Source organism: Ostrea edulis, chromosome 6 (genome assembly GCF_947568905.1).
Source record: "Ostrea edulis chromosome 6, xbOstEdul1.1, whole genome shotgun sequence".
NCBI lineage: Eukaryota > Metazoa > Mollusca > Bivalvia > Ostreida > Ostreidae > Ostrea > Ostrea edulis.
This window is the reverse complement of record NC_079169.1, coordinates 21,202,214-21,226,237: the sequence shown is the minus strand read 5'-3', so window position 1 is coordinate 21,226,237 and position 24,024 is coordinate 21,202,214. Positions and strand designations below refer to the sequence as shown.

The 24,024-nt window shown below is 35.9% G+C and overlaps 4 protein-coding genes across 4 annotated transcripts in view; 2 read left to right on the top strand and 2 right to left on the bottom strand.

The window, feature by feature from the left end:
* Window positions 1-331: 331 nt before the first annotated feature.
* LOC125683036 (uncharacterized) lies at window positions 332-1,303 on the top strand. Its single transcript, XM_048923735.2, has 2 exons — window positions 332-817; window positions 1,022-1,303. Exons 1-2 carry the CDS (start codon window positions 692-694, stop codon window positions 1,292-1,294), a joined length of 399 nt encoding a protein of 132 aa, XP_048779692.2. The 5' UTR covers window positions 332-691; the 3' UTR covers window positions 1,295-1,303.
* Window positions 1,304-3,983: 2,680 nt separating this feature from the next.
* Window positions 3,984-5,800, bottom strand: LOC125647056 (uncharacterized). The gene is made up of 2 exons (XM_048873751.2): window positions 4,948-5,800; window positions 3,984-4,840 (listed from the first exon to the last, which is right to left on the bottom strand). Exons 1-2 carry the CDS (start codon window positions 5,798-5,800, stop codon window positions 3,984-3,986), a joined length of 1,710 nt encoding a protein of 569 aa, XP_048729708.2.
* Window positions 5,801-7,615: 1,815 nt separating this feature from the next.
* On the top strand, window positions 7,616-9,108 carry LOC125683037 (uncharacterized). The gene is made up of 4 exons (XM_048923736.2): window positions 7,616-7,791; window positions 7,923-8,198; window positions 8,344-8,466; window positions 8,740-9,108. Exons 2-4 carry the CDS (start codon window positions 8,088-8,090, stop codon window positions 8,839-8,841), a joined length of 336 nt encoding a protein of 111 aa, XP_048779693.2. The 5' UTR covers window positions 7,616-7,791; window positions 7,923-8,087; the 3' UTR covers window positions 8,842-9,108.
* Window positions 9,109-11,923: 2,815 nt separating this feature from the next.
* Window positions 11,924-24,024, bottom strand: part of LOC125683024 (uncharacterized) — a 31,062-nt gene continuing 18,961 nt past the window's right edge. Inside the window, exons 8-15 of the mRNA XM_048923711.2 lie at window positions 21,575-21,638; window positions 20,085-20,242; window positions 17,360-17,613; window positions 17,157-17,214; window positions 16,786-17,000; window positions 16,223-16,313; window positions 15,526-15,643; window positions 11,924-14,303 (exon numbers count right to left, since the gene is read on the bottom strand). Coding sequence (XP_048779668.2) covers window positions 14,105-14,303; window positions 15,526-15,643; window positions 16,223-16,313; window positions 16,786-17,000; window positions 17,157-17,214; window positions 17,360-17,613; window positions 20,085-20,242; window positions 21,575-21,638 — 1,157 coding nt within the window. The 3' untranslated portion in view covers window positions 11,924-14,104. The remainder of the gene's footprint in view (window positions 14,304-15,525; window positions 15,644-16,222; window positions 16,314-16,785; window positions 17,001-17,156; window positions 17,215-17,359; window positions 17,614-20,084; window positions 20,243-21,574; window positions 21,639-24,024) is intronic.

Sequence of the window (24,024 nt, the reverse complement as noted above, 5' to 3'; positions counted from 1 at the left end):
ATCCGAAATAACTAAGTTTTAGAGCTAAATCTGAAGGTAAATATCATCTTATATTCCATTCATCATTTCCAGGTCAGTCGTAAAACCACCTGTCAACGATACGGTCATTGCAGTAACAGATGGTGGGACTACATACAACATGTAACATAGGGGTTCCCAACGAGGAGGTGACCTTATTCTGGACAGCAGCGGGTTTTCTTACAATGTGAAGATATTTCGACACAACTTTGTCTTCTCATAAGATATTTACCGATCAATGACTGGGTGTAAAACAATAATACGTATATCAATTTCTTTGTTATATATTTTTTATTCTTATTTCAGAAAAAAACATTAAGTAAGACGTACTGGTGGTGTTCCGTTCGTTCAAAGTCTAACAGATGCCCCACAACAGTAGTACAGATTGGAACCTCCTCCGAGCATGGCAACAGGGACCACAACCACCAAGGAAAACCCGGAGCCATCATTGCAGCCAAAATCAAGTAACAGTTATGAGAAGTTAAGTACATTGTATTTGCATTGGAATTTAAGGAAATTAGAGAAATTTTATTTGTTAATTTTCGTAATTCATAAAAAAGTTTTAAGAAAAAAATAGAAACATATCATATGCTGATATGACGTTGCAATTCAGGTAAGGTCTGTTGTCCAGGACAATGTTTTCACATCGGCTCCGTCCATTGTGTGTTCGGTGATGCAGGAAAATGTAGATCTTCGGAAGCCCGATACCAGTCGACCGAAGACCTCCAACCTGGTGAGGATGGCCAACTGTTCGAGGCAAAACATGCGCCCGGAGGAACCGAGGTCACTCGATTTTGAGGTACGTGACATTACATTGCAATATAAAAGTATGCTCCTCGTATCAAGAAAGAAGTTGTAGAGTGTAATCAGGTAATTAATTAAAATAGTAGTAAATATAATTAATTAGAAAATATATGATTATATATAATTACACTGCAGGGATTTTCATGACATGATATTCATTATAGCTCATGCAAAAGTAACAATATTTTGTCTCTTTCAGTTTGCCGCCGACTTCATTAGGCCTGGATTCTACAGGGATGACACCAGAGTAGACGATCGTCGACATATCCTTTTCGCCACAGACGAACAGCTGGGCACCCTTTCAGGAGCTAAGAGCTGGTTTATCGACGGGACATTCAAGCTGGTTAAGAAGCCTTTTGTCCAGCTCCTATCTATCCATGCATGTCTAGAAAGTTGGGGTTATGTAACCGGAAGATATGAAAACACTTCTGTTCTGTACTGTGTTTATTTGAACTCTGAAGTAAAACTGTAGTATATGCTATTCACATGACGTCGTGGTAACGTTTATGATGTCATACTATTATGAAATCATAGTACGGCATATAATACATAATATAAGTGTCAATAGATTTCTATGATCACAAATAAGGATTACTAAACTGTCCGAGTTTCACGACATCCTGGGGCCGCCAAAATGTCCAAAAAATATATACAAGAATTATGAGGTTCATTCGCGTTGTGAATTTTTAGACGGATATTTAGTCACAGACTCTAATCACTTGCACTATTGTCCTTTTCATTAATTTCAAGTGGAAAAAGTCTCTAAATTGGTCTTGTTGTTATTCCACATTTTGTTCTGAATTTTGCTGATCGAACGAAATCGTCTTTTCCTTTCACTAATTCTTCTATCACCCCTAGTTTCCATTTCATACTTGGACTCTCTTCTTGGATCAACACCACGTCCCCGATTTTTATAGACTGCTTATTTGATCCTGACTTCCGATGAAATTCCCGCAAAGATGTAAGATATTCCTGTGTCCACCTTTTCCAGAAATGCTGTATTAATAAACGTTTTTGTTCTGCTGATCGGCAAATATCGCTCCGACTGTTCTCGCAGCCTTCCAAAGAATCAATTCTTAATTCATTCGGATATGGAAGACAGGTTAGTCTTCGCCCATGAAGAAGATGAGAAGGGCAAAGAGATTCTGGATCCCTTCCATCTGATGAAACGTATGTCAGTGGACGATCATTAATGATTGCTTCTACTTCTGTTACGACAGTATTAAGAGTATCAAGACATACATAGGCTTTTCCTAGCACTTTCTTGATGACATCCTTTGATAACCCAATCAGCCCTTCCTAAAATCCACCAAACCATGGAGCACGTGTAGGGATAAATTTCCAGGTTGTTCTGTTGATTAATAGTTCTTCTTGAATTTTTGATGATTGTGTAAGTTGTTGTATGGTGTTAGATGCTGCTACAAATGTAGACCCATTGTCAGACATCATAATTCTAGGTAGCGATCTTCTACTTACAAAACACCTAAATGCACGTAGAAAGGATTCTTCTGACAAATCTTGTACAATCTCCAAATGAACTGCACGAGAACTAGCACAAGTAAAAAGACAAATGTAGACTTTCTTGTCTTTTCTGTAACCAGATTTCACATGGATAGCACCAGTGAAATCAACTCCTGTGACAGTAAAGGGTGGGCCATCATTGACTCGATCCTTGGGTAGTGGTGGGGGGTCAGGAGCTGTATAAGATCTGCCAGAAACTTTTCTACAACATACACATCTATGCAGAACATAACGAACAACTTGTCGGATTGCGGGTATCCATAATTTTTGGCGTATTATTGAAATCAAGGTTCCAACATCTGAATGAAGATTTCTTTTATGTATTTCTTCAACCAAAAGGGTAGTCAGCTTATTTTTTCCAGGGAGCAGGAAAGGATTTTAGCATCTTCACTGACTGGCGCATTTTCAATACGTCCTTACAGCGGATCCTGCCCTCATTGTCCAGGTAGAGTTTCAATTGGCAAATCAAGTGATGTGATGTACCGGATTCAAGGGAAAGTAAGATATCTTGAAATGAAGAGTGTTGTGCATTCTTAATCCACAAGAGAGAGGCTTTGTTGATCTCCTCAACAGTCAAGTGTTCAACATATCTGTTTTCTTTCCTATGTTGACAGTTGTAAATGAATCGCAAGATGTATGCAGTAATTCTTTGTAATTTCTGGAATGAGCTATAGTTTTCCATTGGAATTAGCTTGGATAACATAATTTTGTTGTCTGTTTTCTCTGTTTGTTGTATTTCCTCTTCATAGGATTGACCCTGAATGCACGGCATGACTGAAATTACTCTGCTATTTGTTCACTCAGGCCATTTTAATCGATTGATGATCCAAGTAGGTCCATTTCTCCACAGCTGACTCTCCAGTAGTTCTTTGGCTGTGATTCCTCTGGTTTGAAGGTCTGCTGGATTATGATCTGTTGGAACATATCTCCATTCATGTCCTGTAATAAGATTGTTGATTTTAAACACTCTGTTAGAGATAAACTTCTTCAGTGGGTTTTTTTTATTGCAGCCAGTGAAGTACAATTTGACTATCACACCACAATGTCACTGATTTTATATTAAGGATTGATTCAAGATGATCTGCTAGTTGATCTCCTATGACCGCTTCCATGAGTTCCAACTGGGGTAGTGTGGTTGATTTCAAAGGTGCAACTCTATTCTTTGAGATAAGAAGTGTAGAATTTTCTCCATTCACTAGATATGCACAAGCTCCATATGCATTTAAGCTTGCATCTGTAAAGATGTGTAACTCATTCTCTATTGACTCATTGATTGGAATGTGTCTATGGATGTTCAGTTTTGTAGATTCTTCAAGGTCACTCATCAGAAGATTCCACTTATCAGATAGTTCTTGTGTAAGGCATTCATCCCATGTGAAGTTCTGTCTCCAAAGGCTCTGAATGAATATCTTTGCTTTTACTGTTATAGGGCTTAGTAAACCAAGAGGATCAAAGATCTTTGATGACTGGCTTAATATCTCTCTTTTGGTCAGTCTCAGTGTTACTCTGGGTGTAGGTTGATGAAAGCTTAATGTGTCATTATCTACCTTCCATCGCATTCCCAGTAGATTTACATTCTTCGCTGAATCCTCCACTCTGTCTCCTTTGGCTAGATTCATGAGATTTTGATTATTCGAGTTCTATGTTCTCAGGTTGAAACCACCCTTGTTAAGTAGTTCCCTGGATTTTCTGTAAAATGATAGTAAAGTATCTTCATCGTTGAAGCTGGTGAGAACATTGTCAACATATAAACTTCTTTTCAGTTCCATTGTTGTTGAAGATGGGTTCTCAGCAAATAATTTCAGCAAAGTTGCATTTAGGATGAAGGGTGAACATGTGGCTCCAAAAAGAACTACTTTAAATCTGTAAGGGATGATTTCGCTGTTTTGATCCTTGTAATTTCTCAACCAAAAAAATCTAGTATAGTCTCTATCTTTCTCTTCTAAACCAACTTGAAGGAACGCTTTTTCTATATCTGTTGAGATTGCATACTGTTTCATCCGAAAGTTGATTAGTAGAGTTGTCAGATCATTTAGCTGAGGGGCATTGGTTTCTAGGCAGTCATTGAGGCTCGCGACTTCTTTAGACTCCTTACAACTACAGTCAAAGACTATCCTAATAGGAGTAGTGGGTGAATCTTTCTTGACTGGATGATGTGGTATGTAATGGACTTGTTGATTTGTTTCTATTTCCTTTACTTCCTCTATGAAGCCTTTCTTTTCATGTTCTTTGATGATATTATCATAAAGTTCTATCATACCTGGTTCCTTCGTTAAACGACGTACAACACCTTTGAGTCTTTGTTTTGCAATGTTCATATTTGTAGGGAGTTCTAGGTGATCATCTTTCCATGGTAGTCGTGCAGTGTATCTCCCCTCTGTGTAAGTAATATTTTCATTTTGGTATTTCAGGATTTTGTCACTTGTCTCCTCATTCACTTTGTTTGGAAGATCTTCTACTTCCCAGAACTGAGCCACGTTGATATTGTCTTCATCATCTTGGCACAGTATTTTATATATACCTGTGGTATTTACTCTGACATTCCATTTGATGGTCCAGATAGCAGATATCCTATTTTGGATTTAACAGCAGTTGGTCCGTTGCCACGTACTACATGGTTCATGATGAAGTCCCAGTAGTAATCTGCTCCAATAAGTATTTCTATTTCAAATGGTTGATCACTTGGACTGGCATGTGCTAGCTTCAAATGACGTAGATGTGGTAGTTGTTTTATCTCTGCTAAGTGGGTTTGAATTGGAACACTAATTTGTGGAACGACAAGTACATCTATTGGTATGTACTGGTTTCCTTCACCGATGATAGTCAGTTGTACTCTGTCAAGGTGACGTACTTCGGTTTTCTTCGATCCAAATCCTGCAACATTGAGTACTTCTTTTCCAATTACCTCAAGCTGGAGTTCATATGCTAATTTTTGGTTGATAAATGATCGTTGTGATCCCTCATCAAACATGATATTTGCTTGACATTCTGTTCCATTCCTGGACTGTACCTCTGCCACTGCTGTCTTTAGAAGAACTTGAGAAGATCTGGATGAGGTAGAATGCAGACATACAATGCTAGATGAGGGTGTTGATACTTTGGCCTTCAGTTGTTGCACAGGTCTTTCCACTGCATCCTCCTGTCGTGTACATATACTTGTATGGTGACGCCAATTACACCTTTTGCATGTTTTGTTGGATTTGCAATCTGCCACTTTGTGTCTGCCAAGACAATTGAAACACAACTTGTCCATTTTGATTTTCTCCAGGTTCCTGTTGTGGTCCAGGCTACAATTTACTGGGCTGTGGTTTTCATTGCAGAAAATGCATAGTTTCGCATCCAATTGGGCTCCCTTTCTCTGTGCAACGTTTCCTGGCTTCCTCCTTGTATTAGCTCTAGTTATAAAGCTGGAAGTTATATTTTGTTCACTGTAACCAATATTGTTGAAGTCAGTCATCTCATGCACAGCGAGTTCCTTTTTATTGCTTTACAGATTGTATGTATATCCCAGTTGTCATCTCCATTCTGACGAGTTATTTCTCTGAGGAACTCTTGTGGGATTTTTTCATGATTGCCGGTACTAATAGTGCTGAATAAGTGTCAAGGTATGTACCAAGTGACTCTAGACTGCGCATATATGTCTCAATTTTGTTGATGTAAATTCTTATGTTTGGAATATTATTTGGAGCTGGAAGATCCATCAGCTTTTGCATGTATGCATTTGTTATTTTGTGGGTTTGTCCATATCTCTCTGATAAAACATCTAAGGCTTGTCTATAATTTGTATTCGTCAAGGTAAATCCAGAAACAGTTTGTAGTGCCTCCCCACAAAGTAATGATCTAAGGTAACTGAATTTCTCAACATCAGACAGGCTGTTGTTGCTATGGATGCTAGTTTCAAAACAGTCCCAGAAGGTTTGCCATTCAAGTGAATTGTCAGAGAATACAGGCAAGTTCAGTTTTGGCAGTTTATGATTTCGAATCTTACTGTTTCCTAATTTTTTCTGGGAAGAGTCATTGCAAGGAATAAACTGTGGTGCATTAACATTCCAATTCAAAGGTGAAGAAGTATGAACGTTTTCATAAATCCTAGCAGAAGCAGACTGAGTTTTGTTTGGCAATGTATCCTTTTTCAATTCTTGTAACTTGAGTCTTAAATCTAACATATACTCATCTGATTCCTCAATTTCGGTTTGTATCTCTTCTTCATTTGCTAATCCCTCCAGAATATCTGCGTTGATTTTCTCCAATATATTCTGTTTCTCTTGCAATAGTTTTTGAATTATCATCCTCTGTTTCAGGAATTCTCTTAAAAATCCTTGTAATTGCACCACGCTGATCGGAACGTATTGCCTTCAATTTTGTAATATCCATTTCTATTCTGGTTATGCTATACCAATGGTCACGGCATCAATGTCTAGAATGTTGGGGTTATGTAACCGGAAGATATGAAAACACTTCTGTTCTGTACTGTGTTTATTTGAACTCTGAAGTAAAACTGTAGTATATGCTATTCACATGACGTCGTGGTAACGTTTATGATGTCATACTATTATGACGTCATAGTACGACATATAATTTTAGGTTATAGACTTTGTATGGGATAATATGACGACCGAGGTTTTTGGCGCGTAGACGGACCGAGCTTGCGACAAAAAACGAGGTCGTCATATTTCTCATACAAAGTCTATAACCTTTTTATTATATACTTTCAATTTCATTTAGAAACTAACAATAATTTTATTTCAACAATAACTTTATCGGTTTAAGTGAGTAAAAGATGAAAAACACGAAAAATTTGAAAATTAACGGCGTAGAAATTTGATTGTGACGTAATGTTTGCGGGCCGGAATGTTTCCGGGCATATATCGTGTGATATATGCCCGCAAACTTTTAAAGAAAAAAGAAGAGATGAAATTGAAAGTATATAATAATACACAATATAAGTGTCAATAGATTTCTATGATCACAAATAAGGATTACTAAACTGTCCGAGTTTCACGACAATGCCTTCATCCGTGCCGACGACACGATGAAACAAGTCCCGTTGGCATTTGCCATGACGTCCGGCAAACGTGCAAAGGACTTTAAGATGGTATAATGTGCAAATCTTATTATAACGTACATTGCAAATACAGATTAGGACAATTCTTTTTAAAAATCTATCAATAAAAAAATATATTCTCAACAGAATTGAAACTGTTTTGATCTGAAACGACCTACACCCTTTCTCTATCTCTCTTTTAATTTATGATTTTACCTCTAAGGTTTTGCGGACCCTCATCCAGCACCTTCCACAGGAACCTGTCGTGCGTTCATTTGTGGTAGACTTCGAAGCGGGGATATGGAAAGCTCTGTGGCGTGTATTCCCCGACACCTCTATCACAGGATGCGCTTTTCAATGGAGCAAGACAGTGTTCCAGAAAATGCAGAACTCTGGGACTCCAAGTATGTTAATCCAAAGTTCTTCGCAACGGAAATAAATCTAATTGGAAATAAAGTAAAATATTTGAATAACCAATTAAATATATATAGATTACATTATTTTATATGATTAATGACTGTTTAATTTCTTACAGATTCCATATCAGGAGTGGGATGACTTAAACCAGTTTGTCCGCAAGGTGATAGCCCTCCCACTCCTGTCCGCAGAACACATTCAGGCAGCTTTTGACCTCCTTGTCCTGTCGGCTGCCCAACAACCCCTCCTCTTGGACCTCCTGTGTTATGTGGAGGACACGTGGATGACAAGCACCGTGTGGCCCATTGAGTCCTGGTCCGTATGTAAGTGTACTATCCGGACCAACAACGATACAGAGGGGTGGCATACCCGGATGAATGTTGACATGACACAGGTAGTTGAATTTGAATATATTGGGGATAAAACAAAGCTATTTCAAAATAAATTACTGTAAAGAATACTTGATAAAAATATAGAATATAGTGGAATGCACCCGGCAAAGGTAACAAACATGATAATAACTTTCCATTTTATTTTAGGGGCTCGTCAACGTCAACTTTTACTTGTTCCTTCTTAGGAAGGAAGCCGATCTGCTCCTTCTGCACAAAAAGCTCGTCAGCGAGGGGAAACTGTCAAGGTATCAACGGAAGTCCGCCAAGAAGGTAATCTTAATGTGTACACATATTTCATATTTTCTTTTAAATATACTGAATATTGTTATATTAACGCGCGGAGAAACAAATGAAAATATTTTGTTAATAGCTAATTATTATTTTAGAGCGAGATTAATATAAGCCTTTTGGCTTGTTTCTCAATCTATTACATGTATAAGACATTGTTTGTAAACATTATTATTGAATTATTCACGAATAAATATTGTTTAAACTAAAACTATTATTGGTTTTGTTGTGTTCGTTATTGCTTTCATTTTACAGATTCACGCCAAGATCGCCATAGTATGGGGGAAGTATGAAGAAGAACGCTTGTCCACGGAATCCCTTCTGAAAAAGCTCGGCCGTGTGTATTCCCCAAGTTAATACTACTGTTATTACTCTGTAAGCTTAGTTTGTATGTGTATATATTTGTTTTGTTGACTATGTGTAGATCTGTATAGTTTGTCTGACATTTCTGTATTGATTTGTTTCTTTTACATGTAAATATTATGTTTATCTATAGATATTTATTAAATATATCACATTATAATATTGTTATCTGCTTCGTACTAAAGAAATCTAGGAACAAGTTCCCCAGGTTCATATTTTTTATAAACATTTCATTCTAAGAAAATATCGAAAAGTCTACCTTTTTTCTCCAGAAGAAGTCGTACCCAGAATTTTTAAAAATGATAAAATGACAAAGTTTTTCGCCAGGAGAACTCGTACCCACACTTTTAGTTAGTAAAATGACAGTTTTTCGCCAGGAGAACTCGTACCAACATTTTTATTTGGTAAATCGACAAAGTATTTCTCCAGGAGAACTCGTACCCACACTTTTATTTGGTAAAATTATAGTTTTTGTCCAGGAGAACTCGTACCCACATATTGATGAGTACGAGTTCTCTAGGAGATTCTGGATACGAGTTCTCTAGGAGATTCTGGATACGAGTTCTCTAGGAGATTCTAGATACGAGTTCTCTAGGAGATTCTGGATACGAGTTCTCCAGAAGTCCTTCCGTCATACTTTGCGTTTAGCTCAGTTTCAAGGAAACTATCCAAGATATTTTTATCAGACATTGTATACTGATACATATGGGTGATATCTATTCAATTGCATCACTATTTTTTTTTATCGTCGATACCTTCACATTTCCTTTGCAAATGACTCCCTTTTCCAAGCTGTTTGGTGTTTCGTTTAGTTTCAAAGCAACAATTGACAATATTTTTATGAACACTTTGACACTGATACATATTAGTGGTAGCTATTCAACTGTGCATTTAGTGTTTTACCTTGACGATCCCTGTGACCTGACTATTCCCTATTTGGTGGTTAGCTCAGTTTCAATTTTTTTTTTTTTTGGCCCCTTTCTGAATATGGCCGGGTAGTATAGTGTTTGACATGTCCGTTTGCGATATCCATGTATGCAAATGAGAATCTGCATTTCACGTGAGTATAGGCCTAAAAAAAATTTTAATTATAGGTCCAATTGTTTTCATTAGAAGTAATTTTGAATAGTAACAACATTTCTATTTATAGCCAGGCAACATATAACAAATGCAAATTGCTATTTATCTCTATAGCAATTTCTTGGAAATTTGGTAAATTGAATAATATTCTGAGTGAAATGAACGGGTGTTACTGGAGTACTGTGAAAAATAAATATATGATCAATGTTTTGCAACAAGCAAACTGCGATTTCAGAGCGATCCATATCTTAATAAACGTGTTTGTGTTTATCCTATAAAGCCATGTTCGTTTGAGTAGGGCGAATAAGAACATACCTGCTAAGTACATGTATGTATATAGTTTTTTATACACCCGTCTTTATAGCGATGTTCAGGGTTTTCTGTTTTAATTTCTCTGTCACACATTAAGCCGACACAGCTGTGCAGCTTCTCTCTGGGTCACTCTAGATCATGTTGTAATTTTGGACTGTTTCGACGTCCCTTGCAGGAGTTTTACCACTTTGTTTGAAATTTAATATTACATTAAGAATACATTTGTCCGTCTAACTCCTCAAAGTTTCCAAGCGAGGAACTTATAGTGGTTGTATGGGTAATGAAGACGTGCAAGTGGCAAGGATTTTGACTTTCTTCATAAATTTTTTACCCCCACCCCCCGAAAAAGAGGGAGCATATTGGTTTGTACTTGTCGGCGGTCAATATGTATTGTTTCATCAGTATCTCGAGAACCCTTTTCTCTTCGTATACTGGCTTCCCCTAAAGAGTAGAGAACCCTGTTGATTTTAAGGTCAAGGTCAATCCACTCGGGGAAATAGGGAGATATCGTCCGATCAATATCTTGTGAACCATTTGCTTCAAATTTGATACCTACATGTAGTTCCCCCTAAAAAGTAAATGAACCTACATCGCAGCTGACTAGAAAACTACACTGTAAGCCATGATCTGACAGGAAAGACAAAACTGTCAAGGTATAGATCTCTTCGACATGTTATCTAATATTTTCTAAACTCTAGTTTCAAATTAATTTCTATTAAAACGATGTTTGTAAATACCGATTAACTTTCCCGTGATCATCACTGACAATACGAAACCAAAATCTTTCAAGTAAATTATGTTTTACATTGTCGATTATAGGATAATGCACGTATATATTCGTTCTGAAATACTGCGAAAATTTTAATTCACAAACATACATGCATAAGATTTAAATTGTACTTTTCAATGTATTCTATCCATTTGAAGTAACTGTCAGTGGAGACAAGATACAGTATTCAGACCTGTTATCAACTGTGCAAATACAGGTAGTTTACTCTCCCGCTGTTAAACGTGGTCCCGCGAAGCCCGCTATGAAAAACCGCGACGGTGTAATGCGGAAAGGATTAACTTTCCGTCGCGGTGACGCGGTAAATAAGGGATCCGCGTTGGCTGTACTGCAATTGATTTTGAGGTCACAAGGTCAAGGGTAAAACTGAACTTGTATATTGTCCGCTCAATATATTGAGAACCCTTTGCTTGACAGTCATCAAGCCTGGTACTGTGGAGCATCCCAATAAGGTGATCCTTATTGATTTTAAGCCAAAAGGTCAAAGGTTAATCTACTCTGAACACGGAGATATTTTCTCACTACTCGCTATTTTGAGAACCCTTTGCTTGACAGACATCAAATGTATTGCAATAGATTAAAACATTACATATCATATTTTCCATAATGAAATGTGTTGGTATGAATTTTGTACAACAATGGTCCTAATTCTTTAAATTGAATAAATAATCAGACAAAACCCCGATCTGTAAGAGTTTGGTGTAACTATCTCAAATGCATCCAATGAATAAAGAGCTATGTTTTTCCTGCAATTCCTTTCCAATAATATGAGAAAAATCCCTGACGGTCTGTGCACACCTGCGTCTGATAATTAACCCAAGCAAATTCCAAGATATCCATACACGTTTTGTTGTACCGCAGAAGTGAGAAGTCTGGGTCCATGGAATTAAAACATGATTTTTATCAGCCTTCACATTTTTATTCAACCATTTATACACATAAAACATATTTTATAACATTTTTAAATAAACAATATTTATGAATTAAAATATTCATGTATCTTTTTTTTAATAAAAAACCTTAAAAAACTGGACAAAAATATCTCTAAAGCAAATTTATGGTAAAATAACACCGTTTCGGCTCAAAACCCTAAATGAACAAAAATCTCGAGTATCAAAAAAAAACAAAACAAAATGTAGTTACTGAGATAATCTAATGTCTAGTTCATCCATCTACCAACAAAGTAAGTGGGAGAGACATATAAATTCATTCATAATCCTGATTAAACATACTGTATAAACAAACTACTAATGTGCTCTTGAGCTTGTTTTCTTATATGGTCGATCCAACAAGACATCTCAAAAATACTTTCAAACTTTCAAATGTATTCAGATGAAATTAGAAACTATGAACGAAATGCATTTCTTTACTTAGCATTATACCTGTTGATAGGAGACTTGTAGTTTCAACAGCATTACTCTTTAGCTATAGGCCATGAAACGTGCTACTACACCACTTGCATGGAATGCTGAACAGTTTGCTTGAAACAATGAACGGTTTGCATGGAAAGAAACGCTTTGGAGGAATAGTACCATGCTTCTGGGTCTGTAGAGACCTGTAGCTCAACAGCATTGCCAATCATGCAAGACCTGTAGCTCAACAGCATTAACCATTAGTTTGGGATGTTTCACTTAACAAAATTAGCTGGAGACCTGTAGCAAAGTTCACTGGTGAGTAAATGTAAATTGTTGAATACATGTATCTACATGATATGTTCAGAACTGCAGTATATTTAATAAAGCAGCGAGTAACAGGTCTGTAGCTACATGTTGGACCTGTATGAACAATCTGGATTGTCTGAGAAATAGACTCCCTGGAATACTGTAAGAGTACACATGTACTTCTCTTTACTATCTGTTCATTTAAAAATTCAGTGGATAACAAATCCTTCTACTGAGATTCAAACAAACAAGCAAAGAAGTAAATATTAAAATAGAGCATGAGTTAATATCAAAGATGGAAATATGAAAGCCATATCAAAAATAATCTAAACCTCCATACAAAAACTACATCCACCATTCATCAGAACACATCTGAATACAGTTAAAAATAGATACTAGAATATAGTATATGATATGAATATCTAGAATAACAAGTATACTTCAATATTGTAGTTCTCAACAAATCCTATCAGGGAAAAACATCCACATTCAAATTCAATTCTAATCGTCTTAGTTTAAAATTATGCAACACATACATTCAACTGTTGCATTTCTAAGCTTACCAACATAAAACTGATTTATATTTCAATCATTTAAGCTGAAATTTTAAGAAAAAATCCTATTTCCATAACCATGCATGCTTAGAATTGTTCACCGGTCTTCTGAACTTTGATTCAGACATTATAAGATTGTAAACTGTACGGTGTACTGTACTCAATGTACAATGTAGCAGACCATTTTTGATAATTAAAAAAAACCTGTAAAGACATGTAAAATCCTAAATTGTAAAATACACGCAAAACTTGAACCCATTCCCTTCTTGCAAGAGAATGCAACTTGAAATAAACAAATTTTGAAGAAAACTCTTGACATTACTTGTACGTTTTTAAGCTTTTTCTCAGCTGAAAGTTCTAGATAGTTAAGTGACTTAAAAATCTACTCTTTCATTCAGATTGTTAAGGCACAGTAAAAATTTTGGTTTAGATAAAGCACCATTCTATTAGTTAAAAGTGTTACATCAAAGTTTAGAACAACAAATAATTAATATTTTCAAAGCTCAATTCATAAAAGTATTTATAAAAATATAGAGAAATGAATTCACTACACCTAAATTTATACATATAATACTACTTCAAAAGAAACAATTCTCAGGAACAAAAACAACATCAAAACTTCTGAACTTTATATCTAATATCCTCTTCATTTATTATGCTTTCATTTTTGCATACATGTAAGTTTAACATAACCCCATCAATATTTTCAGATCTACTGTACAATGTATATTATGCAGTTGGAATGTTTATCTTCATTAAAACTAATATACTAATTAACCTAATTATCTTTTGTATAAAGTTGCTGTACAAAAAGTATACAACATATTGCACTTTAAATATAATTTTGTTACAACCATCTTCCTCTAATGTGTTTTCTGTACAAACCGGAGCCAGATATACCCAAGAGTGCGGAAGAGAACAATAATCCCAATCAATGGCAACAGATATTGCCAGAACTCCCATGTTATCTGATAGTGCTCCAGGACCTGGTGAGAGGGGATCTGTGTGGTGTTGTCAAGGTAACAGATAGGATAGGCAGATCCGTTTCCAACCTTGTGACAGCTGTAGAGAGACGTGAGTACTTTGGTAAATTAAAACTTTCAATTACACAATTGAATTTGAAGAATGTAAACAGGTATACTGAATGCTATGGAATTTGCAGTGCCAAATGAAGTTTTAATATTTACCAACAGAATTTACAGCCCAATCAATAATTACTACATAACTTAGGATTTTTACAGTCCCTTACTGAGCTATGGAATTATTCTAGCTGTGGCTATTAATACCTCTCTATTGTAGGTTCATGACAATAATTAATTGAAAAGTTCATATCCCCTCAAAATATAGGGCTGTAAACAACAGGAATTGACCTCATTAAAAAATATATATAATTATCACAATCAAGGAGCACGAACTGTAACCTTAGCAATCCCTGACGACAGCAAAACAAGCAAAAAAACTCATCACATGTACATATTTTGTAACAAGAGTACCGCAAACGGTATACATAATACGTCCGTGAAATGCTTACATAGGGTGTTTTTCTTGTGCTATAATTTGTATAACTTTGCTTCAGGTAGTATCAGCCATCATGAGGCTGTGACAATCTTTCATATGAACAAAGGGTCTTAGCTTAAAAATTGAGATTTCCTCAAAATGGACTAAGTTCAACAACCTGTAATTTTTTCAAAAATGGAAGAACATCAAAATCCTTCACCAGATGCACATCTTCAGTACCTATGCAAACACTCCACAAAATAAGATGGTCCTCACTTGAAAACTGGGAAGAGTTGGGCAGACATATTATGTACCCTTCATAGAATATTAATTTCTAAATAGACTAAGTTCAACAACATGTAATTTTCTCAAAAATTGTAGAAAATCAAAATCCATCCCACATGCACATCTTCAATACCCATACAAACACTCCACAAAATAAGAAGGCTCTCACTTGAAAACTGTGGGAGGAGTAGGGCGGACAAATTATGTACCCTCCATATAATAATAATTTCCAAATAAAGGGGCAAAACTCCTGGAAAAAAGGTCGAAATGGATCAAAATTGCAGTATGATCCAGAGTGACCCACAAAGAAGCTACACAGCAAGTTTCAGCATGATATGTGAAAGGGAAATGAAATTATAAAGAGAAAACCCCGAACGGACGGACATACAGACATCGCTGTAGCATAATAAGTCTCGTCTAAAGACGGGCGTATAAAAACGGACAAGAAAGGCTGGTTTTAACTAGTTTTAAAGCAGGATACATACTAAACATTTGTACTTACTCTAAGGGAGGGGCATCCTTAAATTCCAAATACATCAGGCTGTTAAAGGAGTAGTATATGATGGAGAGATACTTCATCCAATCTAACCAGAGAGGCAGGTTCCTTGTAAATAGTCCAGCTGATAAAAAATTAAAACATGTCTGTATACAGCTGATAAAAAATTAAAACATGTCTGTATACAGCTGATAAAAAGTTAAAACTGATGTCTGTATACAGCTGATAAAAAGTTATAACTGATGTCTGTATACAGCTGATAAAAAGTTAAAACTGATGTCTGTATACAGCTGATAAAAAGTTATAACTGATGTATGTATAATACAGCCGATAAAAAGTTATAACTGATGTCTGTATAATACAGCCGATAAAAAGTTATAACTGATGTCTGTATATAGCTGATAAAAAGTTATAACTGATGTCTGTATACAGCTGATAAAAAGTTATAACTGATGTCTGTATACAGCTGATAAAAAGTTATAACTGATGTCTGTATACAGCTGATAAAAAGTTATAACTGATAAAAAGTTATAACTGATGTCTGTATACAGCTGATAAAAAGTTATAACTGATGTCTGTATACAGCTGATAAAAAGTTAAAACTGAGGCCTCCCTACACTCTGGATATCTTGTGAATAACACTGAGAGAGAGATGAGAGAAAGATGAGAGAGAAAGAAAGAGAGAGAGAGAGAGAGAGGATACCCAGTAACATCATGATCATTTCTATCAGAATTGTGACTGTGATGGCCTGTCTCATCTCTGTGTTCACAATGCCAAGGAAGAGACCTATACTCTACAAAAGCAAAGAAAAATTTCAAATAATATCACTGCTGTGGTTGTTAAAACAACAAATTGTTTGCTTTTATTGTCAACTGGAAACAAAAATGGAATACATTCTATTCATATAAAGACATGAAATCATGGTGTGGGGGTTTCTTTCTTCTTGCAGCAACTACAGTACTTGTGCCATCAACCATGTACATGACCTTAAGAATTTAATTCAAGGTCTCATCAAAAACTGAAAAAATTCAAAGGAACACTCATTTCATATTTTTTATATAAAGATCTGGCCTAGCTTCAAAACCTGACCTCCTACCCACAAATACCTTTATACTGATGGAGTTGATGTAAAACTGCATCTAAATATTATTCCTGGTCATGGTTTAGATTCCTTTCTATTTCAGTGAATTAAGTTCTTTCATCCTGATGATTCAGTGCCAATGAATAACATATATTTTTCATCCATTCCTATGTTAGTCCCATACCTGTCCTGCAATGCTGTCTATGAAAATTGTCCCAATGGTGGCAAAGAATGCTGCAATTCCATTCAGACCAATGGCCCAGTAAGTGACTACTACAAAGAACATTGGCTGTAGCAGAGTCAGTGGGAGCTCGCTGGTCATTTTGGCGCAGTAGTAAGCGGACAGTCTGTACCAGCCCGCCGCCCTCTCTTTGTTGATAACAACTCTCTCCATTGGAACTGTCAGTGTCAAAACATATATACATGTATAAACTCAACTTGTAAATTAAATTGTTATGATTCTATCACTTATTGATATTACGTAATTTACATTATGGTGTGAAATACGTGCACTGAAGTTGACAGTGAACTGTCACTCAGAAAGTCTCTACTCACATGCTGCCACTGCATCAAACAACGGCAGAAATCCCCAATGAATGGCGATGAAAAAGACCTGCAAAGTTTCATAAGTTATGTAAAATATAAACAGTTAAATATCTTAAAAAATTACCCAATTATAGACACTACATTACACTTAACCACACAATATGACAGGCTCTAAAGCTGACTTTCACTGATATAGTATTAAGTACACTTACAGCCCCCATTCTGTCCCTCACGGTCTCCTCGGTACGGGGCAGTTGGAACCAGATCAGACCAAACAAAAAACAGATCACCACTTGTTCCACAAGTTTGGTAGGGTCTATGGTTCGAGATTTAGCGAGCTGGAAACTTCGAACTGTTAGGTACTTGTACTGGGTCACAAATCCTGTTGGCCACTTTCTATCATATTTGGTTGGTTGTTGTGAAATTTCATCCAAATTCATTAAACTTGCATGTGCACTATCAGGTTCTTTGAGAGAGAAAAAAACAAATTCTCACATGTCGAAATTCACATACAAAATGTACTACAGGCAAATCTGTACGAACAGTCGCCCTAAGAAATATCACAAAGTGACCAATTTAAAGAAGTAACCTCTGAATAATATTATATTATTTCACTTCTTTTTTGAAACCTGGACCCAGTTCATAAATGGTAGAAAAACTTGTTACATGTGTGGTATGATATTTCCAAACAAATTCTTTAAAATAATTGTTGGTGTATAATTTATCATATTCTGTATTATGAAGGAAGTTCAGAAATTATAAGACATTTCCTTTAATTCCTTAAAAGAAAGAGACTAATTTGTGAAAATTTAATCAAGAATACATGTATATCAAACAAATCTGCCAAATATCTGGTTAATTGCATCACAAAATAAGTCATGCTGCAAATTGTAAATTGAATAATGACCCGGAGTAGTTAACAGACATTTTTAGATATCATTGTAATGTAATTTAACTTTAATGTTTTTGTTTTTCGTTCACAATGAATACTGCATTTTAAAATGATCACATTTTTCATATACGTTTTGCACCAGTTGCTATATCCAGGGAGCCACATCATTTAAAGTAGCTTATTTTAATTCTCTGAAGTAAGATTCTAATGCTGCACAATTCCAATTTAATTTCCGAGAATAAAAAATCATGACTCACACATAAAGCCCATTATATTATTGATTGACGAAACAACAAGATGATTCTTTTCAGTTAATCTCTGTACTGCACAAAACATGATTTTCTTTTGCTTTAATGATTTCAGTTACTTTTTGTATTGAGAACTGAAGTATGAGACACCATTATGGCTATTTAATGTGTAGAATGCCAGTATTAATCAAACCAGAACATTTTCTCGTCAACACTTAACAGCTTAGTATCTACATGTAGGCAAAAGTATTCAAGTCTACATTGCCAATCAGATAATTATTCACACCTAGGAAGTGACTGGATGTAATAAACATGAGGCCCACAGGCCTTATCAGTCACCTGAGTTCTAGTTAAAAGTATCACTAGTCCCAAGGGCTATGAAATCTAAAAACAATTTCCTGTTCTGAAAATATTTAAACTGAATTTTAATAATTAGCAACAGTATAAAACCAAGATGTGTTCTTAAAACTTCAATGCCCTCAAAAGTGCATATATTGATGAAGTACTTTACATAATATAATATATGTATTATCATTAAAAGATATCACAAATTTGGACCCAGTCACCTTAAAGTGAAAACCCTGGATTGTGAAATTCACCATTTTTTGTATACTCTTTTCTGCTTTTCCTAAATAAGCATTTAGTTTTTATACCGTATCAGTAAACTAAAAGAAGTCCTTCAAATGATAAAGGCAATAATCACTATGATAATTTTGGCTCCTACCTGAAACCAAACCCTTACTCCCTAGAATCATGAAATTTACAATTTTGGTAAAGGACTACCTACTCCTTCTAAATATCCATTTAGTTTCAATTTAGTATCAACAGCATTAAAGCAAATATCATGTACATGTTTTGCACAAATACACTATATATACCAAGTTGGACTCCGTCCCGGAGTCAGAACCTCTACCCAGGGATCATGAAATTTATAATTTTGGTAGAGTCCTTCCTGCTCTATATCACTATGCATTTAGTTTTTCTTAAAGATATGTAGTCGTAGAGAAGGTTTTTGAAAATTGGTCAATTTTTGGCAGTTTTTGCCCCGCCAATAGGCTCCACTGGTGCAGGAGTCTCTAAATTTTTAATTTATGCCCCCCTTGTCCCAAAGATTTGAAAATAATTGGAATGGAGTTATCAAGAAGTTAAAAATGTTCTATTGTTTACACATTTAATAATCTTCCTCTCAAGAACCTATGGGCCAGAAAAGCTGAAATTTACATGAAAGCTTCCTGACAAAGTGGAGATTCAAGTTTGTAAAAATCATGACCCCAGGGGTTAGGAAGGGGCCACAATAGGGGATCAAAGTTTTACCTGCGAATGTATAGGGAACAAACTTGGCAAAAAGCATCCTTAGATGATTGTTAATATCAAAGGCCATACCCGTCTACAATGGCAAATGATAATTGATGAATTTGTAGTCAAGTTTAATAAGTACCATTTTGGCTCCACCCTAGCTGATACCATAACCTCTATCCCTGGGATCATCAAATTTACAATTTATGTCCCCTTTGTCCCAAAGATGCTTCATACCATTTGAAAAGAATTGGAATGGTAGTTTTCAAGACAAGGTCAAATATGTTCAATTGTTAATGCACGTCGCACAATGATGGACGTAGACCAATTGCAATAGGTCACCTGAGTTTTACTCAGAAGAAACAACTAAAACTACATGATTAGCAAGTTTAGTTAATATGAATGTTTAAATGTAAAATCAAATGTACTTATGTAAATCATCATTAATTGTAACTTAATGAAACCAGAAACTAAAAATTCAAATAACCATCTTAAAATTACCTTCTTCATCTGATTTGACCGTCTGCTTCTTGGAAAAAGTGATTTTAACGGACAAATCCTTTGCTTTGTTCTGTGGGTGTCCTAGCATGGTAGGAGAACCTGGGTCATCATACGCAAGAGAAATGGACTCGGTTCTTATCGGCCAATCACTCGTCGATCTGAAAATACATAAAAGGAGGATATGATCAAACTTTAATATGGTGAACTTAGAGGGACTGTAAAATCCTTGATTTATTCTTCTTTGGGAATAACGAGCTCTCCTAAAGGGACAAAAAACCCTAATGTTATCATCTATACATGTAAGACATATTCAAAATCTCACATTTTTTATCTTAACATCCTACAATTATTGTTCCATTGACCTTCACCTCGGGATGTAAAAATCTTTTACATGACATACGTGCAGTATGCAGTTGCTGAGAAAAATATGATATGTATCGCTGATAAACCAGAAAGTAGAAAAATTATGTTATGTGTTGCTGATAAACCAGAAAATAGCAAAAATATAATATGTGTTGCTGATAAACCAGAAAGTAGCAAAAATATGATATGTGTCGCTGATAAATATATATTATTACTACAGTAACTTGATCCGAAGAGTCGGATCACGTTGAGTTGACAGGTGCGGATCATCAGATCACACGAGACGCAAAGCGTCGAGTTTGATCTGATGATCCCCGCCTGTCAACGAGACGTGATCCAATTCTTCGGATCGAGTTACTGTAGTAATGATAAATTTATTATATAACCCCTTTTGCATTTTAAATCAACATTTCTAAAATACTAAATGCAATCCAAATTATCAAAAATACAGACATACAGTGAAATAATGTTTTGTGTACGCTGTTTTGTTTGTGACGCGGTCATTATTTTCCACACGAAACGTTGCGTTGATGCATTGTGAGGTCATTGTGACGGCATCAGTTTCAGAGGATACTAATACGGAATCAGAAAACCACAGTGTGTGATCCGGAAAACCGGAGCACACGCTGTGAAATCCACAGTATCAAAGAACAATACATTGATGGGTATATAATAAAACAAAAAGCAGCAAAACTATGTTACAAAATCTATCTCAACAAGAGAATCCAATGTAAATCATCAAAATGCTGCTCTGTTAAATTACTTTTGTACTAAAATGTCATCTACTTTTCTTCCCTGCTTCAAAATACAGTGACATACTTATATCTATAAAAACTATAACTAGAAAACTGACAGAGACAACTAGGCACAACCAAATGCTGATCGTCGGGATTTTTGCTATTCTGTGTAATGTTTACCTAGTAATTGGATCAGCTTACCTCAAAATGTAAAGGTGTCTCTATCTAGCCATCAGGTACTCATATCCAAAATATACCTGTGTCTCTAAAACTATTTAATATACTGCATCAAGTAAAAGTGTGATGGACAGATAGATGGAGAAAATGTTGATACTATAGGGTGCCCACATCTTCGGTGCGCAGCTCAAAATAAATTGTTCTTATGTTTACCTGACATTTCTGGCAGCCTCCAGTATTGTTTTCTGTGTGTCTGTACAACTCCCCATCTTCTCCACTGGAAATTAAAACGAGATGTTTGTAAAACACATATGACCCCCATGGTGCAAAATTGAAAAGGGTTATACACACACATCATTTAATTGATAGTATCATCAATTCAAAATATTGAGCAGACAATATCTTCTTCATCGTCGGATACCCATGGCTGATCTCGTCTTTTACTCATCAGTGATGAGTAAAAGACGAGATCAGCCATGGGTATCCGACGATGTCAAGCAACGGGTTCTCAAGATATTGAGCAGACAGTATATTCCAATGTCCAGTTTGACTCTTGACCATGTGACCTTAAAATCATTAGGGATCATCTTCTGAAGATGTACCTGTGTAACAAGTTTGATGTCTGTCAAGCAAAGGGTTCTCAAGATATTGAACTGACAGTATATTCCTATGTCCAGTTTGACTCTTGACCATGTGAAATCAAAATCAATAGGGGTCATCTTCTCCTGAAGATGTACCAGTGTATCAGTGTTTGATGTCTGTCAAGCGAAGAGTTCTCAAGATATTGAGCAGACAGTATATTCCTATGTCCAGAGTAGATTGACTCTTGACCTTTTGACCTGAAAAACAATAGGGGTCCTCTTCTACTCATAACCAACCCACAAATGAAATATCATTACGATAAAGTGAATGGTTCTCAAGATATTGAGCAGACAACATGTGGTCTACCGACCGACTGACATACTGATCGACAGGTGCAAAGCAATATGCCCCTCTTCTTTGAAGTGGGGGGGGGGGGGGGGGGGCGCATAAAAATCCTAAACAAGAGGCCCACAGGCCTTATTGGTTACCTGAATACTAGTGAAAAAGTATCACTACTTCCATAGGCTATGAAATCTAGAAAAAAATTTCCTGTTCTGAATATCTAAATTCTAATGTTTGGCAACAGTATCAAACAAGATGTGTTCTTAAAACTTCACTGCCTTCAAAAGTGCATACACTGATGGCCTTCAAAAGTGCATACACTGATGAAAGGCTTTACATAATAGGTGTATTAACATTAAAACATCTAAACATATGACTAATTTGGACTCATCCTTAAGTCATAACGGTTACCCTGGCTTTTGATTGAAATTCACCAGTTTTTGTACATCCTTTTCTGCTATTCTTAAGTATGCATTTAGATTTTATACAGTATCAGCAAACTTAAACATAAATACTATATACTAAGTTTGGCCCCACCCTGGGGTCTGAACGCTTACTCTGGGGATCATCAACTTTACAATATTGGTAAAAGACTACCTGTTCTGCCCATTTCGTTTCAATTTAGCATCAACAGCACTAAAGAAGATGTAATTTAAGTGTTTTACTCATAAACAATATATAACAAGTTTGGCCCCGCCCTGGGGTCAGAACCCCTACTCCGGGGATCATGAAATTTACAATTTTGGTAGAGCCTTTCCTGCTCTCCATCACCATGAATTTAGTTTTTCTTGTGTGGTTCTTGAGAAGAAGATTTTTGAAAATTGGTCAATTTTGGACAGTTTCTGCCCCGCCCCTAAGGCCCCAGGGGTGCAGGAATCCTGAAATTTACAATTTATGTTCAACTTGTTCCAAAGATGCTTCATACCAAATCTGAAAAGAATTGGAATGATAGTTATCAAGAAGAAGTTAAAAATGTCTGTTGTTCACACATTTAATAACTGACCATTTTGGTCCCACACTGATACTAAAACCCCTACCCTGGGATCATCAAAGTTACAATTTTGGTACAGGACTATCTGCTCTTTCTAAATATCTATTTAGTTTTAATATAGTATGAACAGCACTAAAGAAGATGTTATTTAAGTGTCTTACACATGAACACTATATACCAAGTTTGGCCTTGCCCTGGGTTTCTGAACCCCTACCCCAGGGATCATGAAATTTACAATTTTGGTAGAGCCCTTCCTGCTCTCCATCACCATGCATTTAGTTTTCCTTAAACATGTGCGGTTCTTGAGAAGAAGATTTTTGAAAATTGGTCAATTTTGGTCAGTTTTTGCCCCACCCCTAAGGCCCCAGGGGTGCTGAGACCTGAAATTTACAATTTATGTCCCCCTTGTCCCAAAAGTACTTCATACCAAATTTGAAAAGAATTGGACTGGTAGTTATCAAGAAGAAGTTAAAATGTTCAATTGTTAACTCACAACGGATGACGCACAACGACGGACGACAACCGATTGCAGTAGGTCACCTGAGTTTACTAAGGTGACCTAAAAAATTCAATGGAAGTACATGTATACAATGAGGAGGCATTCAAGTTTTAGGTATCAGAGGTATGAAATACACACACCGTATGATTATCATATCTAAATAATTTTTCATGGATTTCCTGTGAATCTTATATAATATTATGATTGATTGATTAATTGTATATTGTTTAATGTCCCTCCTGAATATTT

What these genes read in the sequence shown, in the direction of transcription:
- LOC125683036 (XM_048923735.2), top strand. Translation starts at nt 692, where the DNA reads ATGCAGGAAAATGTAGATCTTCGGAAGCCCGATACCAGTCGACCGAAG. An exon ending in CGAGGTCACTCGATTTTGAG is followed by an intron (nt 818 to 1,021) that starts GTACGTGACATT and finishes TGTCTCTTTCAG; the next exon opens with TTTGCCGCCGACTTCATTAG.
- LOC125647056 (XM_048873751.2), bottom strand. Translation starts at nt 5,800, where the DNA reads ATGACTGACTTCAACAATATTGGTTACAGTGAACAAAATATAACTTCC. An exon ending in CATGAACCATGTAGTACGTG is followed by an intron (nt 4,841 to 4,947) that starts GCAACGGACCAA and finishes TACTGTGCCAAG; the next exon opens with ATGATGAAGACAATATCAAC.
- LOC125683037 (XM_048923736.2), top strand. Translation starts at nt 8,088, where the DNA reads ATGACAAGCACCGTGTGGCCCATTGAGTCCTGGTCCGTATGTAAGTGT. An exon ending in TGAATGTTGACATGACACAG is followed by an intron (nt 8,199 to 8,343) that starts GTAGTTGAATTT and finishes ATTTTATTTTAG; the next exon opens with GGGCTCGTCAACGTCAACTT. An exon ending in AACGGAAGTCCGCCAAGAAG is followed by an intron (nt 8,467 to 8,739) that starts GTAATCTTAATG and finishes TTCATTTTACAG; the next exon opens with ATTCACGCCAAGATCGCCAT.